Source organism: Ixodes scapularis, unplaced genomic scaffold (assembly GCF_016920785.2).
Source record: "Ixodes scapularis isolate PalLabHiFi unplaced genomic scaffold, ASM1692078v2 PGA_scaffold0__279_contigs__length_252992795, whole genome shotgun sequence".
In the NCBI taxonomy this organism is placed as follows: domain Eukaryota; kingdom Metazoa; phylum Arthropoda; class Arachnida; order Ixodida; family Ixodidae; genus Ixodes; species Ixodes scapularis.
The window spans coordinates 29629966-29648127 of record NW_024609835.1 but is presented as its reverse complement, the minus strand read 5'-3'; the positions used below and the strand labels follow the sequence as shown (position 1 = coordinate 29648127).

Genomic DNA, 18162 nt, shown 5'->3' with positions numbered 1-18162 from the left:
AATTGAGGAACTATATAAAAATAAATAAAAAAAATTAAAAAAGTAAAGAAAAATAAAGAATTTTCACTGCTGGTGCCTCGGAGAACTTTTGGTTAAATACTCCAGCTCCCTTTTCGAGAGAGTCAAAGAAGGCCTGCTGGCCCACTTGTCACTGTGTCCTTCGGTGCTTGCTGCCTCGATAATCTCCCTGGTTAGCTGACTGGGGCTCATTCCCAGCACAGTGCAGTTGCTAAAACGAGCCGAACACCCACAGTCCCTACAGTGCACTCACAGATGTCCAGAGTTGGCGTTGACGGCGTTGTTGGCATGCTCCCGAAGGTTCACACATCTACCAGTCTGCCCTATGTACACTCGCCCACAGGAAAGTGGGAAGGAATAAATTAGTCCTTCTACACAGAGAACAAAGTTGGTTCGGCGTTTTTTGGATCAACTTACAGTGGTAATTTAAGTCGAATTTGTCTTTTTACACAGGCTGTAGAGTTCTTGTGGGCCGAAAATACTACATCTACATTAAATCTATTCGCGGCCCTCTTAAGGCTATGACAGAACTTATGCATGTATGGAATTACCACCGGTCTTCTCGGCTTGTCCCCGGGGTTTTGATTCACGCTATCACCTTGCTTGGTCGCAAGGTTAAAGTCCACAGAATACCCTAATTCCTTATTGATGCCGGTTGTTGAAAGGCTCCTTAAAGAGATGAAGCAAGGTGATCGCGTGAATCGAAACCCCAGGGACAAGCCAAGAAGACCGATGGTAATTCCATACATGCATAAGTTCTCTCATAGCCTTGAGAGGGCAGCGAATTGATTTAATATAGGTGTATTATTTTCGACCCCCAAAAAACTCTGCAGCCTGTGTAAAAAGGTAAATTCGACTTCAAATACCACTGTAAGTTGCACCAAAAAGCACCGAACCAACTTTGTTCCCTGTGTAGAAGGAGTAATGTATTCCTTCCCACTTTCCTGTGGGCGAGTGTACATAGGACAGACTGATAGGTGTATGAACGACCGCCTTCGAGAACATGCCAACAACGTCGTCAACGCCAACTCTGGACATTTGGAAGTGCACTGTAGGGACTGTGGGTGTTCGGCTCGTTTGAGCAACTTCACTGTGCTGGAAAGGAGCCCCAATCAGCTAACCAGGGAGATTATCGAGGCAGCAAGCATCGAAGGACACAGTGACAAGTGTGTCAGCAGGCCTTCTTTAACTCTCTCGCAAAGGGAGCCGGAGTATTTAACCAAAAGTTCTCCTAGGCACCAGCAGTGAGAATTCTTTATCTCTATTTACTTTTTTAATTGTTAAAATTTAGTTTTAAATAATTCCTACATTTTCTAGGGGTTTGATTTTTGTAATCTGCTTTTGAGGTCGCCATCTCTTTCCTAGGGCATAGAAAAAGAGGAGGTGGGTCTTTTTGCATAGAAGAAAACAATACAAATACAAGAGGTGTGAGTCAGCGCCGAGTGAGTGTATATTTTTTTGGTGTGCGTGAGTTTGCGAGTGTTTCTCTAGTTGTGCGCTGTTATGTTATTCGACATGTGGTCTCTGTCCTTTATCATTTGGCATATTTAGCATGCATTCAACCTTGTACAGAAGGGTCAAAATTAGGGCGGTTATATCGCAGAATAAGAGACCACAGCCTATATTATGCGCGCATTTTTCAAGCAATATCGCCTTTTTTTATTTTTTTTAGTGAACAACTTATGTGTTTTTGATGAAACCGAAATACGATTACATATACACAAATACGCGACTCTAACGTCACGCAGCTGCGGTGGTGTTATTGTCGACGCAGCGCATGCGTAGACGGATACCTTCACAGGGGTTTGGTTCCTGCGCACCCGAGGCGCCCACAAGTCGTGTGGGCAAATGCGGACTTGTTTCTACACAGCGTGTCAGCATATCATCTGCCATAAGCAATAGCTTTGACGGTGTGTAAATAATCTGTTAAACGCTCGCCGATATCTTAATCACAAACAACAGACTTCGCTTGGCACGTCTCCAGCTCCGCGCGCAGTGCCCATACTTTGGTGGGGGCAAACGGGGACTTGTTTGTCAACGGTATGTTAGTCTGCAGAATGTAGGCATTGTTTAGGAATTCATAAATCTTGAACCTTGTCTTCGAAGCCTCGTAAGTTTTCCAGAACAAAGTAGAGTTACTATTTTAACTCTTGATTTTTAAACTTTTGTTTTCTCATACAGATATAAAAATGTAAAATACTGACAGTTTCAAAGCTTGAGCCTGCAAGGCTCTTTGCTGGCCCCAACAGAACGTTTTGTCGCGGTCAGGATCTGGCTAACGAGTCAGCTCATCCTGGAGCTATGATCGTAAAAACAAAATTTCGCAGCGTTTTATTCCATGAAATGTTTATGACAACGGAATCTAAATGAGGTAATGGAAACGCAAAATAAGCCAAGGACGCCGCGAAAAAATTATGACGAAAAATAAATAAGGAGCCATTTATCGCAATTTATATAGTAGTCACACTTACCAGGAAATATGAGGAGGCTCTGGAATGCCTTGCCTATGTTTTTGAAGAAGGAATTCACGGGGCTTTTATCGGGGTCCCTGTTATCGCACATTTCCAAGAAGTACTGCATTTCTTCCTGCGTCACTTTGTTAATGAAGCCTTTGGGAATTAAATTTAGAGTGACCTCAATAAGAGCCCTGGAAAGAAGTCATAAATCAAAGAAATTTGTGAAGTTTTTTTGTCTTCTTTATTTAAGTCAAAGTATTTGTTTTTGTTACGAATCGGTATGAGTAGAATACAGAAGTATATTTAGGCGAGGCTTCAAAGACTTTAGACAAAACAAAAAAATGCCTTCACGGATACAACGAGGTGAAAAAATAAATTCAAATAGTAATGCCTGAATTGCAAACAACATTTTTTATATGTTTATGCATTGTAATTTATCACATTAATGTGGCTAAGCGGTGCGTTGTTTTTTTTTTATGTGGAAAGAAAAACATGCTTCCATCAAAAGCTACAAATAGAAACCGAAATTATTCTAAGAATAGTTATAGAGTTTATTACATTCCACGAAAGCTTAAAAAAACAAAAAAAAACATAATACCTTGCTGATTCATTGCAGCAGCGGAACTGAGAAAAAGCAACTCGCAGAAAGTGAGAATTACTTTTCTTGCCACTTTTTTAGCATACAAAAGTGAGTTCTTTATTTTGTTGAAGTAGGTAATATTAACTTGAGGAGTACTAGTTCGGAATCTGTTGGAATCAATTTCTCACAACGATTAAAAAGCAGTCGCTGGCCTTATCAAGTGTTCGCGACTCTACTTTGCGATGAAACTTAATATTCCATCGTCATTGAACTTGGATGCATTTGCGATTGTATTACATTTGAAAGTATTGCCTAAATAGGTTAGTATAAAAAAATGCTCGGGTTATGGTTTTGGTTCGAAACTATGATGGTTCAATGTTAAACTATCATGCGAGGTTCATCTGCAGAATCTGTAATAGCCTAACTGGCCTAAACTAAATGCGATAGCGTAGTTAATGAGTACAGTTCTCAAAGGAGAAGCATGCATTCTTCAATTAGTTTTTTTTCTTTCTTTTTTTTCATAAAACATATTTACTGTATTTTCCCTCGCCTCAAGAAGTGCCGTAAAACAGTTCGGCTGTTTATGAAGCTTTAGTATGTTTCCCCTTGATTCAGTGATTAAGAGGCTTTATAGTATATTTAAGAATATTTATTGGTCGTACAATTAAAATATGCACGTTTTAAGGTAAAATGAATATAATCTGACAACCAAACCTTGCAAGATCCACTTACCGCAGCGTATGAACTCCTCGCATAATTTGAATGATTTTTATTTAGGAAACAAATATGTAACAAGATTTTGCGTTCGACAAACTTTCACTAGCCTCAAGCTTCCGGAGCTTTTGAATTTTCTTATTAAATGTCGTCGTATATCGGCCTCGATCCGATCACAATATGTATGCCACCCACTGACGTGGAATCGTGTGCAATACCTACTTATCACCGATGATATTGCAGTCGAATACGGTATCGCTGGTGGTGTCCAGAAACATCTCGACCATCCTGTGACCACCCTGGGTGACATCAGTCAGGACCCTGCGTCGAACGCCTAGGATTGTGCTGTGAACAGTGAAAAGCAACAAGCGATGAGAACCTCGGTCTGAGCAACGTAGAGCCACTAAAGCAGCTACGCCACGCAGCAAGGTGACTTCAGCCACCTTGGTGCTCAAACCTAGAAAAAAGTAATTGGTGACAGTTATCTTAAGCTTCATCGGCATTCGCAGAAAACGATCTTACATCTTCGAGGACAAATAGAACAGCCCGCGACAAGAAAAAAAAACTATATCGCCCGAGTTTTATGACACTGAATCTGAAAGTCGCAGTCTCGGACGGTAGCGATCGCCGATAGAACTTATTCATATTTGTGGCACCATCTACCAAGCTTCAGCCTGCCTGAAAGATTGTGGCGCGCCATCCTTGTTTTGAAACGCAATAGGAGGTCCCTCGGAATGTGATGCATCTAATAGCAGTGACGCATAAACTTAGTAAAAGTGTCACTGGTCAAACCGAGCGCCTTTGATGCACCACACCACTCCCATAGGGATCCCGAAATTAACTCATTTGCCGCAAGTCTCTGAAAAATTCGCTCCTTTAATTTTTTTTTTGTTTTTTACGCGAAATGTTTTTATATCTAGCCAGGCTCAGCCAGGCTTATGTCAGTTCTGACTTCTGCAACCCTCCCGAACACCAGCGCCCTTTACGGTGTAACCGCGAAGCTACGAGTATGTATAAAGAACTCCGAAATTTGTGGAACGTGTTTTTTAGCTCTTTCGTTTTCTTTAATAATACCTTTCGCTAGTTTGGAAGTTAGATATTCAGCGTACGCCCAATAATTGGATACTGTGATCGTTTTCAAAAATTGTAAAAATGTCAACGAGCCATTTTTTTTTTTAGAGCAACGGTTATTATGATTTTGCAATGCCTCGTTCAGAATTGGGTCGAAACGCAGACGAAGAGGCCGCCTTTTTTTAAAACTTAAAGCCCAGCACTTCCGACAACGTGCCGATAGGCGGCGCCAAAATTGCAAAAGGTCTCTTGCATCCGCTTTGCACAAGGCACCAGAATGGCCGCGCTTACAGAAAATCGGGGTATGGAATGTTCATACGTTAGGTGGGTAATTTAATGGCTCTAAAGTAACCTGCTCAACGAAATTGCACGTGCATTTATATCACAGTAACTATGGCATGTTTGCACTTTTCTTTTGGTTTGCCCCGTGATTGTTTTCACGTGTTAGTACTAACTGCCAGTTCAAGCATTTAGAGGTGATTTGTTTCTGGTTTTCACTAAATTCATGTACTAAAAGGTGAAATATTTTTTTTCTCCAGAATATTCCACCACTGTGGTCCTGGAACCCCTCCCCCCCCCCCCCTAATTCATCCCTTTTTCCCCCTTACATGTAACAAATTTCTTGTGTCTATTTCTGGGTGGAGTGATATTGAACTTCAACTTTCAACAGAACGAAACCGTCATGAAAGACGACATACAATTAAATATAATTCGCACAGATTTTTTTTAAAAGTATGTGAGAGCTAGACGAGTGCATTTACTCACAGTGTACTTATCAGGCTCGTTGGAAATTAAATGAAAAAAGAATCGTCACCTGAAGTTGACTAATGAACTGAACTATGCTTGTTCCCTTTTTTAATATTCAATTTGGAATTATATAGCAATTGCAGTGTTTACGGCAATTACATTTCAGGCTAGATTTAAAAAAATGCAAAAAAAAATTTAAAAAATTGTTCATTTTTTGCAATATTTTTTACTGGGTTTAGAAATTGCTAACAAAAATGTGGCCCAAGCCCTGCCATTAATGACGCTTAGAATGCTGACGCAGTTTCAGCCCCGTCGTCACTTGTATCGTCTCCGCACTCACCAAAGTACAGCGTTACTAGATTAGGTCAGTTGTGGAACTTCCGTTGACGGTGTATCCCGCCCCGCCCTTACTCATCTCTGTCCACCTCCCGTAGGGTGTCTCGATGCTTGCGCCACTTCCAGGGTAAAACACCCCTTGACCTCCACAAAGGGGTCACTCTGACGTGGCAGGGCCATGTCGGGTCCTACATCCTTTGGAGTGTGTGGTTGTAAATCGTGGGCTGAAAATTTGCGTTTTTAGCGTATCCCGCACTACCTTGGCTCAAGACAGAGCGGAAAAGAGCAGCTCAAAAATTTGACCCGATATGGCAGATATTTCCACCCCCGTTTTTTGAAGCGCTGCCTAGATTGTCACTGCGAAACTATGAATTCCATTAATTACGGTGAAACTCCATCTAGATGCTCTACGCCAAAACATATGCATTTGCAGGAAACACTGAAGTTACCATAACAGCAACCCTGAAACTGGTGGCGCGCCGAACGACTTGATGCCAGCTCTGCGAGAGGCGAGCCGTGTGGAGCGCCTATGGGCTTTTCTGTAACCGAGTTAATCGAGTAACTTTTCCAAAGACACGCTGTCGAGATAGTCACGGTATGATTGAAACGCCAACGTCACTCTTATAAGCGTCATTGCGGGTCTAGTCTAGCGGTGCTTTTTCTGAGGGCATTTTTTTAATGTGCGAGAAAACACGTAAATTTATTCATGAGTTTCTAAAAAATGCATACCTTGCGCGAAGTTTTTAAATTGATTTGGCTTCTGATAGTAAGTGCCGTTAATACAGCAATTCGCAACATGACCCCTAAACTAATAATTAAAAAAGATAATTAACATACGTTAGCTAATGAGCCAACTTATCATTACTATTATATCCTTCTTGAGTGTGCACCGAGAGTGATAAACACAGAATGAAGGTGGCGCTAGTCTAACTCTTGCACCCTTAAAGAAAAATGCGTTCTAATTGAAGTCAAACGCCCTGTATTTTTTCCACCAAAAGCATACAAGAGTAGGGTTCATGTCGTCCCCCTATTTGAAGTCTATTTAAGCCTATAATATCTACCAAAGACACCTTTCCTTACTTCAACCATGTCCATGAACGAATGTGTTTATGATATGTAACGTAAAGAAATTCTGTAAAAACACCTGTGCGACGTATTACGGTATTAAGTTATGCAGCCGCTAGAGTTAGCGCGTGAGGTATACATGGTAGCGTTTTTCAGAAGTAAACCGGAGGAGGGCGACAAACACTCGTTCTCCTTACAATTATGCCTGCCGGAATGTGTCTGCTGTTCTCTGCAGCACTTTGTTCAATGCTTTCAAATGCCTCTGCATATACAACCCCACACCACACATCTAAAACACGGTCTGTGGACTTTTGTCTAATAATTTAGAAAATGAGAAGGATAAGAATTGTGCCTGAGTGGTCATACACCGGTGACGGCTTTAAGATGAGCTAGTTGCTTCATTAGATTTGACGGAGCCAGCTGAACGTAAAGGAAAAACACACAGACACAAAAGAAAAACAGACAACTGGCCTTTACAGTGTACGAGGGTTTTTTGTATTCCTCTTTCGTGTGCAGCTGGCACCATATGCAAGTCATGTATCCACAGTGGCTAGAATAGAGTCTGGCTAAAACACCAGAAAACTGGTCGACCACCTCCATAACAAACTGATTAAAGAAAGCCCTGTGACTGATTAAACATTGGATTCCACTTTCAATTTAGTTGTTCAATTATCCAAATTGCTAAAATATTTTGTATGCTGAAATGTTAACGAATTTTAATGAGGCCAGAAATTATACAGAGAATTCAGGGCTACCACTTTGGGGAAAGAGCCATAAAATCGCACTGAAAATAAAACTACAATGAGGCATCTAAAAAAAACATATTCAATGCCGATCGACTGCAGCTACTAGTCAGTTAGGATTCAGTAATAACACAGTAATCAGTTTTTTTTCTTTAACAAAATAAAATTAATCTCACTGACATTTTTATAGCGTGATTGGGAGTAAACTAATTCCTTTATCATTTGCATCAAAACTGGAAGTGATCCCCTTAGCCTTGATGGTCCTGAGATAACCTCCACTGTCAACTTACATGTCCTTAAACCGTCTGGCGATATCCGCAGATGAGGCATTCGTCAGTTTTCCAAACGTGTTGTCCCATGTCTTGACGCCGTTTTTGATTGAGTTCCGGCCGGATGCTGCAGAACCGGGGGAATCCAAGGATCCCGAGGATCCCAAGGATTCCAAAGCGTTCGAAGCCCCCTGAAGTCCGAGGGTCCGTGTAATTCCGCACACAATAAGGCACGCCAAAACGCATGTCCTCATGATGACGAAAAGAAAGTCCTGCAGGGTCGGTCATACAGCTGTTTGAATGCAGGAATCTCAGAAAAAATGGGAATTTCTTAACTCCTTACCTAGGGCTTCACAATCACCTTTAATATTAAAAAAATGCCAAGTCTTGGTAGTCAAGGCTGGTAGAAATACTATGAAAATGCTAACTCTAAGTATAACTTCTGAACCTCAAAGAGGCTATGTTGTCTCTTAGCGAGACAAAAGTGGCAATGCGGCGAGGTGACTGTTGGTCGCAGAGGAAACGCACAGTGCGCAAAGGAAGACGTAGCACCAGTTGAAATAGAAGCAGACGAAACAAGTGCTTATTCATGCCTAACATTTATTTACAAAAATAAAACAGAAACTCAAAGGCAGAAAACAGTCACACCTCGTCATGTCCATAAACGCTATAGACCTTTTGAAGCACAGTCGCCTGGCCAATGCCATTTCGAAATGACATGACACGGTCGCGACAACGTGGCCTCAGCTCGTCGCTCTGATCTTCCAACCGTGCCTTAAGAAAATCGTTTTCTTTGTCTTTACCGTCGCGTTTCACAGCAGTGTTTTTACTTTATTTTGTACAATTTCGTCTGATACATATATTTTCTAAATAATCTAATTATATCATTATGGTTCTGACTTCTGCTGTAAGCATTGAAACACGTCTTGACTATTTTCACAGGTGGCATATGCCACCTGAGCCACCCGCTTTTGAGAAGCGAAGTGGCTCAGAACCAGCGTTGGACTTGGCGCACATTGACCCAAAATTACTTATGACAACTCATGTCTGGTCCGTCATAGTCACAAGACATTCGAAATAACAAACGCAATCCGCAGGGTGTTCTATAGGCTTTTTTTAGTTCTTATAGATGTATTTGTAGAAAAAGCCGTGAATGTTACCCTAAAGCGGTCTGTGTAGGTGAGATATACGCCCAGAGGGCATAATATAGTGTGCTAATCGTCCCAATAAGGCGGCTTTTTTAATTAAGATTGCTCATTAACACCTTAATAACTACAAAAATACATATTTTTAATTAATAACTTGCACAGCATAGTTTGAAACTACTAAAAGAGTAAATCTGAACAACGTGGGAAGGAACGTGGGAAGTGCAGTGGACCGCTAAAGTTACCACTCGTGCCGCAGGCGCAATACCTTTTGAGATAATGCGCCCGAGCGGTTTTCCCATCGCTTATCGTAAGTGTTTTCTTCCCGATTGTCTTACGCCTGTTGCACATGTGATAACTTTAGCGCACTATTGCCCCTCCCCCTGACCTCTTTCTATAAATGACTAACTTAAGGGTATGCATTGACGCTAAGCAAGTTTCTAATCGGAACTATGTGTTTATTTTCACTAAAATGAGTGCAGTGAAGAACTCACTTTTCTTATTATTCGACTTATCATTACTAATATACCAATATATTAAGTCCTCCTGGCCGTATAACTCGTCTTTAGTGAAAGATTTAGTGAAGCTTTCACGGCTTTTTAAGCAAATCAGCAAAGCCTAAAAAGTAACCTGCATATTTATGATTGCGCTTCAAGGAAAATTACAAAAAATGGTCAGCGAAAGGAACAACTACGTGTGTTTCCTTAAAGCATCGTCTTTGCCGAGAAATAGATTTTGATTATATAAGAAATGCGTGGAGATACCTAACGAACGTTGAACTTGTATCTTATCTGATTATAGGAATAATGGCAAAGACAACATAAGGCTGTTTGTTTGTTCATAATATTATACAAAAACATGTTATACAATCTTAATAGTCTTTGCGTTCTAAGCAATCGTTTGATCTGTTTATTTATGCATTTAAAAATCAATCCCAAATCTTTAGTAATTCAAGAGTTTTAATGAGTTTCTTATAATATACAAATCACTTAGTGCATTTCACTTATTTCAACAAACAAATCAAGACTACGTGATGAAAATAGTTTCACAGGCAGCTTGAGAGTGCGATAAAGCCCGCGATACGTGATTGAAAGATGGAGCCGTCTGCATCGTAATCACCCGAGTGCAGCATACTCGATGTCCGAACGCGATTTGCTTTTCGTGCCTATACGCCGAAATGTACGAACAGCATCCATTTCAATAAAACCTCTGGAGACAAGTTCATGAAGTGGTGCTTAGAATTCGACTTCAGCCAAACTTGCCAGATGTCACTTACCTAGCCCCTTTCATTTGGAAAGTTTACACAATTCTAAGGTCAGACTTCAGGCTGACACTAACGCACCACACAATGCGAAGGTAAGTGCCCCTCTGACGTAGATCAGTCATGTTCACGCGCACTTTTATCCACATAGCGAACGTTTTTTTTGTCGGCGAGAATACTCTTCCGCAGGTAAGTGGGAAGAACAAACCCTGTCAAGGCCCACATGAGTAACCTTTAATCGAGATGTCTGCTGTCATCACCAGGCTCCTAGGAACGTCCTTCTTTAATATCTCCCTACCACGACCTACCTCGTTTCTGGCAAAGCAAAAAAAAAATCCTGCAATTAAAAAATAATATTTCATTTACGTTCTGGCAGCTAGAAAATAGGGAAAATGTTTAGTGGTATATTTAAACATGCTAGGTTGATTTCCCAACCAACCTTATGCATAAAGAAATTGTGGAAGAAAGGTTTACTACATTTGAAGCACAGTTTAATTTTTAAATTTTATTATTATTAATTATTTAATTATTAACTTTTCGTAATAAAAAGAGCGTTATTTTATTTTTTTAGTTATGGTTTGCTTGTTTTAAGATATTGCATAACTGGCAAACGAAGCGGAAGGTAGATAGAAATCTCAGCACTCTAATTTGTTTAAACTGCCGCTATCTCTTGTCCAGTGGACGTTCGCCTGCACTTAATGGTTTTTCGTTGTTGTTGTTCAATACACAATACTTTTGTAAATATTTGTGCAGGAAAGGTTTCACGGAATTTAGCCACAACAAAGCAGGCGTGATTTAAATCATGATTTAATTCATGGTTTAAAACCCATCGATTTTTATGATGAACCCTGCATTCTGGCCTGTTAACGTTCAAGTACAGAGCTCATTCTTTCATTGCAATCTTTTGTTTTTGTTTTGGTCGTTTATTCCACATCGGTGACCGACAGCGTGAATGATATAATGAATGTGTGTAACATAAAGTTTAAGTAAAATCTGAGACAATTTTCTAAATGATGCTTAATAGTAGGCGGGAATCACAGTCAGTTAAACAACATTTAGTGAATTGTCTCACATTATGCTCAAGCATTATTTTACACAGATTGTTTAGACCATCAAAGATGTTTGTTGCCGACGTGAAGCTAAGCACAAAGATAAAAAAATGATACTCCACGGTCATTTTTATTTAATGTTTGGAGTTCGAGAAGATTGAGAAAACTAAAAAAAAAAAAACTTTACTCGCGTGCTTTCCAAGTGACAAGGAGCTTATATGAATGCTTTAATGTTTTCAGTGATCGTATAGTTGTTCCCTTTCGCAGAAAAAGTCTTGTTCATATCGCAAAAGTTGTTACTCATGATGAAATATACAGAGTGTTTCTTTTAGGCTTGACAGATTTCTTTTAAAAAAAGCCTTGAAAGCTAAACTTATTCGGGTTGTGCAGGTCAGTTATCCGGCCGGAGGGACATGGTGCTGAGGGCTAATCGTAACGATCAATCAAAAAAGTAACATTTCGTAATTATTTTTTGTAATTATTAAGAACAGTCATATTGTTCTAATTAGAAACTTCCTGCGCGTCATAAAAACACTTAATCAAATTTTTTTTGTATAAATACTTTGATTGCGCCGGAAGTGTATTTGTGGGCTAAAGGTACCACTGGTGCAGCAGGTGCATGACTGTGGCTATAATAAAAGACGGAAGAATCGCACGGGCGCGTTATCGCGCGGTAGTCTTGCTCCTGCAGCACGAATGGTAACTTCACCGCACTAAGGCCCTTCTCACGTGCTCGACGTATTTCTAAGAATTGCTGATTTATTGGTTTTCGATGACGTTGAGCAAGTTTCGAATTGAGACCAAATGTATATTTTCACCAAATGAAGAGTTAATTATTAAATGTTACTTAATTAGCCAACCGGTTGTTACGATTATGCCCCATACTATGTCCCCCTGGCCGTGTGACTCACTTGCACAAACTGCACACGGCTTTTTTTAAACAAATCTGTAAAGCTTAAAGAAAAACAGATTGTATAGATCTCAGCGACGCTGATATAAACATAAAGTAGTTTTCTAAGCAAGTCAACATATCAGCGATTTCCCTACACACCCCTGTGTGTGGGGGGGGGGGGAGGGGGTGTACACTTCCCTTATTTTTTTGACGGCCTCCCTATAATTCGTAACGACTCCTTTATTATCAATACCCCTCCCCCTAACCCCCCCCCCCCGCAAAAATTTAGACACCCCCTCCCCCTAATTTCATTTCCTGTGGAAACCCCTGCAACAGATACTTTTGACTTACCTTAATAACTTAATAACAAAAGAGAAACTCAACATGGAATCAACTCATTCCAAATGGATGGTAAAAAGACTACTTTCCAGTGACCACGCGAATATTAAACCTCTTGTAAGGCCACGCTCGTTTCAATGTTTAGCAACTGATTTTCTTGTATATCCAAAAATTATATAATATTACCAGAAAAGTTAAATTTCAAAAAGCGTGTTACTTGGGGGGAGAAGAATACCAGAAGAACACGCAAAATATAGTTATTTAGCTAGAATGCATGCTTGCATTCTCGACAATCCAGGTTATATGCTTTTGTGCCCGAAACTCTCGTGCTTAAAATTCGAACCCTTCTCTCAACAAAAAAACACGAGTACGGTGCATTGTCGCGCTTTACTTCAAAACGGTGCTGATGGGCATTAATATTTGTCACTTAGATTGGTGCAGGAACTATGCACTTTCGACCACTACAGTAGTTCTGATGACAGTCCTTCGATTCTTAGGAAGAACAACGGAGAAGACCGGCCATGGCTTGTTCGCGTTAATGGTGTCGTGGTTTGTACATGCATGTCCCTGTTGCGCCGCACCTTGCTGGTTCATGCGGAAAATTTGTCCCTTATTGCAAAAGTTTTATTACGTTCTGTATACCGCAAAAAGAAATAAATTGTTTATGGGTAAAAAGTTTAAGACGATTACAAACATGATCTCAAATACGCTTTCAGCAGGGTATCCATGTGTTACATTAAATATACGTGTCTTAAAAATGAAGTTTGGATAGTAGACTGAGTTGTCGGTTCTGAAAAGCAAGAAGAATTGCCGGAGGTGGATGAATCGGCAAGACATTATTACTCTGCTTTTGAAGTCAAGTAATAAATTACGCTCACCTACGTAAGTAGTAGCACTCTGTCGCTTGAGTCAGTGCAGTTAAAATATGCTTGATAGACTTCATGCTTCTTCTCGTTAAAAACTACTCTTCAAGGAGTCAGAAAATACTCGTTTAGCTTTAGCTTCTTACCAATTTTTCACGGTTACCAAACAGTTGTAGATAAAAATATATCTGGCCCGCAGACTTCTCGCACTATCGAGGTTTAAGAGTTACTGTTTTTCTTTAAAAGAAGAAAAACACATTTAAACCTGCATATAGAAAAGAAATGTTAACAATGCACATAAATAATTTCTACCGCCTTGCTATGCACCAAGGGTTGGTGATAAGAAAATAGTTTTTCATTGGCCCGGTCATGAAATTCCGCAGCATTATATTGTAAGTTAAAAACGATAAAGTAAGCCATATTTGGAACATACGTAAACGTAACCTCCTCGTTGCATTTTCTTGACATTATAAAATACTCGGTATTGAAGAGCATGAAAAAAAAACGAAATATCTTAGGTCGACCAGTAAAACCATTTGCAAAAATGACAACACCTAAAGCAATAGCAAGTTTAATAGCGGGTTTGAGAATGCCGCACACAAACCTTTGCTTAAGCAGGGAAATAACGTAGTCTCGATGCGTCAATCCAAAACGCTATTTGGGCCCGTCGGAAGAGCACTATTCACGACGCTAGGTAGTCCTTTGCGATCGCAAAGTGCACTATCCTTACACTGGCTGATGTCTGACCCTCTTTACATTTTCTCCGAAGTGTTTATTTTCAATATTAGGAGAAAAAACAAAACAAATGAAACGTCGACAATATTCATCCACGGATCTGAGCATGAAGTAGAATACGTTTTCTGGGAGAAATAAAAACATGAACACTTGTATGAACTTACATGTATACATTAATAGACCGCATGCAAACACATGTTTCGATTGGAAAACTCCCACAAATTAAACCGCCAGCAGTGAGGTACAATAGGTCATTAATTACACACCCCAATTCCCCTTTTTTTCTTTTGACATTTATTTATTAGAATTGTTTACATCATTTAAAAATAACTCTAGTGCAACTTGTAAAAATTAGATTCTAAATAAAACAGAAAGATATACCATAATCCGCACGGAGGAATTCGAAAATGAACATTCAGCGGCACGTTTCGGGTTTGAATAATGACCACCCAAATATACATTCCAATAGACTTGGGGCGTCTACCTTCCCGCAAGGCATCTAGGAGAGCCAATCGCTGCAATCTACAAAGAGGGCTCGGTGACTGACGAAGGTGATAATCTGTTTAGACATACAAAAATAGTATGCGCTGTGAGAACATGACGTTCCACTTTCTTACACAATGCTCGGTGTCACGGCACAGACAGTTTTTACATAAAATCCTGCGGTACATTGGAAACTCCAGTAAATATAATCTGCCATTAGACAGCTTTAGCCAATGACAAGGAAGAGCTCTTACAACTTTTGCCGCAGAAAGAGCATCGCTCCTGGAGAACGATAATCGTCGCATTCGCTGAACTTTATACAAAAAGCTTATCAATGATTGATGCTCAGCGAGCAGGACAGTGTAACGGGATTAAAAAATCACAATACTTTTAGTTACCTTAAGTTATATAGATTAAATTTATTTGATATAAATCAGAACAATTTGGTTGAAATTACTGTAGTTTGTAATTAGTTTCTATGCCCCTATAATTGTCAACATCACAGATTGATTCATCAATTTGTTTGATCACTAGAAAGAAAGCGGGAAAAAATTGGTGTGAACGTAACGTATAGAAAAATTAACAATCTTTATCGATGTAATCCCCGCGATACTGAAAAAATACAGCTTGAGTTTTCTTTCAGTTGGTTACAAAGATATGTATGTGTTTATTCTCGCTCTGACTTGTTCCAATAGTACATTATTTTTTCTAGATCTTGTTTTTGCATTTTAATTTGGTTGCAGTAGGATGGTACCTTGCTGACAAAAAAGGTGGAAATTATAAATCAAGCTCAAGGCTCCGATTTCCTCAGAGAGTCACTTCTTTTTGCTTGCGTTTCTTTCTTGCTAGGTGACTTTTTTTTTAATACATGGAACGCATTAAGTGAGACACCAACGGCTGGAACGGTTTGATTTAATTTATGATAGTAAAACTGGTTTTATTTGAATCGCAATTTACGTCATGAATAAAAATGTATTCAATTTCATTTTCCAGGCGGCATTCACGGGACGCCATATTTGAGTGACCTGCTTAAATCACATGCTCATAACGAGATCACAGTAATAGGTTACTAGGACCGGAAATCTTGATGGTGTGGAATGCACGTTGCGAAAGTGCACGCGCTCTGCAGTCGCGCACACAGCTATGGCCGCCAGTGAATGCTCCCTATAAGGAGTATTCACTGGCGGCCATAGCTAAGTGCGCGAATGCTGAGCGCGTGCTGATGGCGAGCTTCCACAGTTCTTTCGCAACGTGCACTCCACACCATCAAGAGTGCCGGTCTTAGCAGCCTATTGATGTGAGGTCGTCTTGAGCATGCGCTCTAAACTGCACCCACAAATATGGCGTCTAGTGAATTAGTGAATACTCCCTATACACGATGGCAAGCATGGGGACTGGCTGCCGCAATGACTTTGCCCCTTGCGGATAAGCTCGTGGAATTGCAAGCCTGCCGAAGCTACCTTCACATGCGAGCTGCACGTGTTTGCACGGATGGGTTCCCGGTCGGGGCGCCATGCTTGCAATTGTCCATTCGTAATATACTCTGGATGCAATATTAAAGTCTGTTAATCGCAACACATGCTCACAACGAGCTTACACTTACCGACTACAAAGAATGGCAATCCTGAAGGTGTGGAATGCACGTTCGCTCTGAAAAAGTATTTGAGCTTTTGACTTGAAAATAAAAAGCGAGCTCGTCAAATGATGGGGCCGGTGAAACGTAATCATCTAAGGAAGAAATCTGCGACTTAGCTCTGCGCTTGCGCACTAAAACAGTCAGTATGCCCGCTTTCACGTTGAACACAAGGGGGAACCAGCCACTGGAATCTACGGAGGAAGCTCGGTGAATGATAAAGCTGAAAAGCCGTTTCGACTTGAAAACAACACCCGCGCAGTGTTCTTGTGTTCACCAATATTTCACAGGCCAATACATCGCTCAGAGTTACAGCGCATATAGCGTGTTGTTTTTTAGTCAAAAGGTTTTCTGAACCCTGTCGTTCGCTCCTTTAGTGATGTGTGCAAAGGTAAACGCACAGACGTTTCTAAGTTAACATTAACTTTTTTTAACCCGTCAACAGAAAGGAAACAAACCCAGAAACAGGTATTTGTGCTCGCACACATGTCAAAATGACGAAAAAACATACCGGACAGAATACGTACGTTGTTTAAAATCGTATACAGATGGAGGATGATCCGCTAGTGTGTTTGCTAAAGTTGATCACTTCGCCTTTTTATATGTTATTAACTCAAAATCGAATACGGAGCGGGGGGAGGTTCTCGACAGTACAGGATTCGTGGGTCATTATCAAGATGTCATAATTGGGGAAGGGCACTGAGATATATGAAATGCGTCACCAGAGTATTCGCACTTCATTCGTTCGTCAGAAAAAGCTTTCTCGAGAGGAAAGTAAAAGCGTACGGGCAGCTGAATTAGGGAAAAGATAAATTCAATATTGCGTCACCACGTGTCAGCCGCGATGTCACCTGTTGTTTTTATCTCATCGCAATCTGGGCCCGCGAATTCCGACACACGCTTTATTTCTCAGAATTCGCAAGATAACGCATTTCTCAACGTGTTATCTTGTCCTTTTACTACGAATGGTTTCTACAGATAAGTCGATTGCGTGCCGCGCGCGCAGCTACGTTCCCATGCCATTCTCTTTTTTTTGCGTGGGAAACTTGGCAAAAGTTATATTGCGAAATTAATCTCATATGGCGCGCGAAAAAAATAGTCCACAAGAAAACGGCAAGATATGTCAAGATGCTTCCAACGCACCAACTGCACCTAAAACCACTACATATAAGCTACGTTTCAGTGTAAGAACACTTATTTCAGCCATATTGGTGCGCAAATTCATTGTTGCCATGTATCTCAAACTTCATCTGAAATCGTAGAAAATGCTTTTCTGTCATCCGCAAATGTTAAAAGAGTTCGTGGCAATGCAAAGCGATATATTGACACCGTAATGTCTAGATTTGAAGAAGTCGCATTAAAGAATTGTGACAATCGCCAATTGCGACCGCTCTGCACTAAGCATCAAAATGGCGGCGGCTGCAAGGAAATCTGGGAATGGAGTTCCGATACTCCGAAAATAGCCTGTTTAGTGTATCTAATTGCACAGTCATTTTGAATTTGAAAAAGGGAGCATCTGTCAGAGGATGTACTGCTGCGAAACACCTTCTGTGCGAACAAGCGATCGATTTTCAGCGTATACGCAGGGGCGGATGCCTGTTTTCAGAGAGGGGATGGGGGTCGCTACAGCTGGGCCCCTCCTTTTAATCCGCAATCGTGTGTGTGTGTGTGTGTGTGCGTGTGTGTGTGCGTGTGTGTACGTATGTGCGTGTGTGCGTGTGTGTGTGGGGGGGGGGGTGTTTTAGAATCAAATAGCCATTAGA

General features: G+C 40.6%; 1 protein-coding gene across 1 annotated transcript in view; it reads right to left on the bottom strand.

Annotated features, from left to right (window-relative positions):
* The window catches only part of LOC8035411, a 31297-nt gene extending 14333 nt beyond the window's left edge, over positions 1-16964 (bottom strand). Inside the window, exons 1-5 of the mRNA XM_029983658.4 lie at positions 16927-16964; positions 16370-16416; positions 8021-8271; positions 3991-4113; positions 2490-2665 (exon numbers count right to left, since the gene is read on the bottom strand). Of these exons, the coding sequence (XP_029839518.3) occupies positions 2490-2665; positions 3991-4113; positions 8021-8253 (532 nt within the window). The 5' untranslated portion in view covers positions 8254-8271; positions 16370-16416; positions 16927-16964. The remainder of the gene's footprint in view (positions 1-2489; positions 2666-3990; positions 4114-8020; positions 8272-16369; positions 16417-16926) is intronic.
* Positions 16965-18162: the final 1198 nt, after the last annotated feature.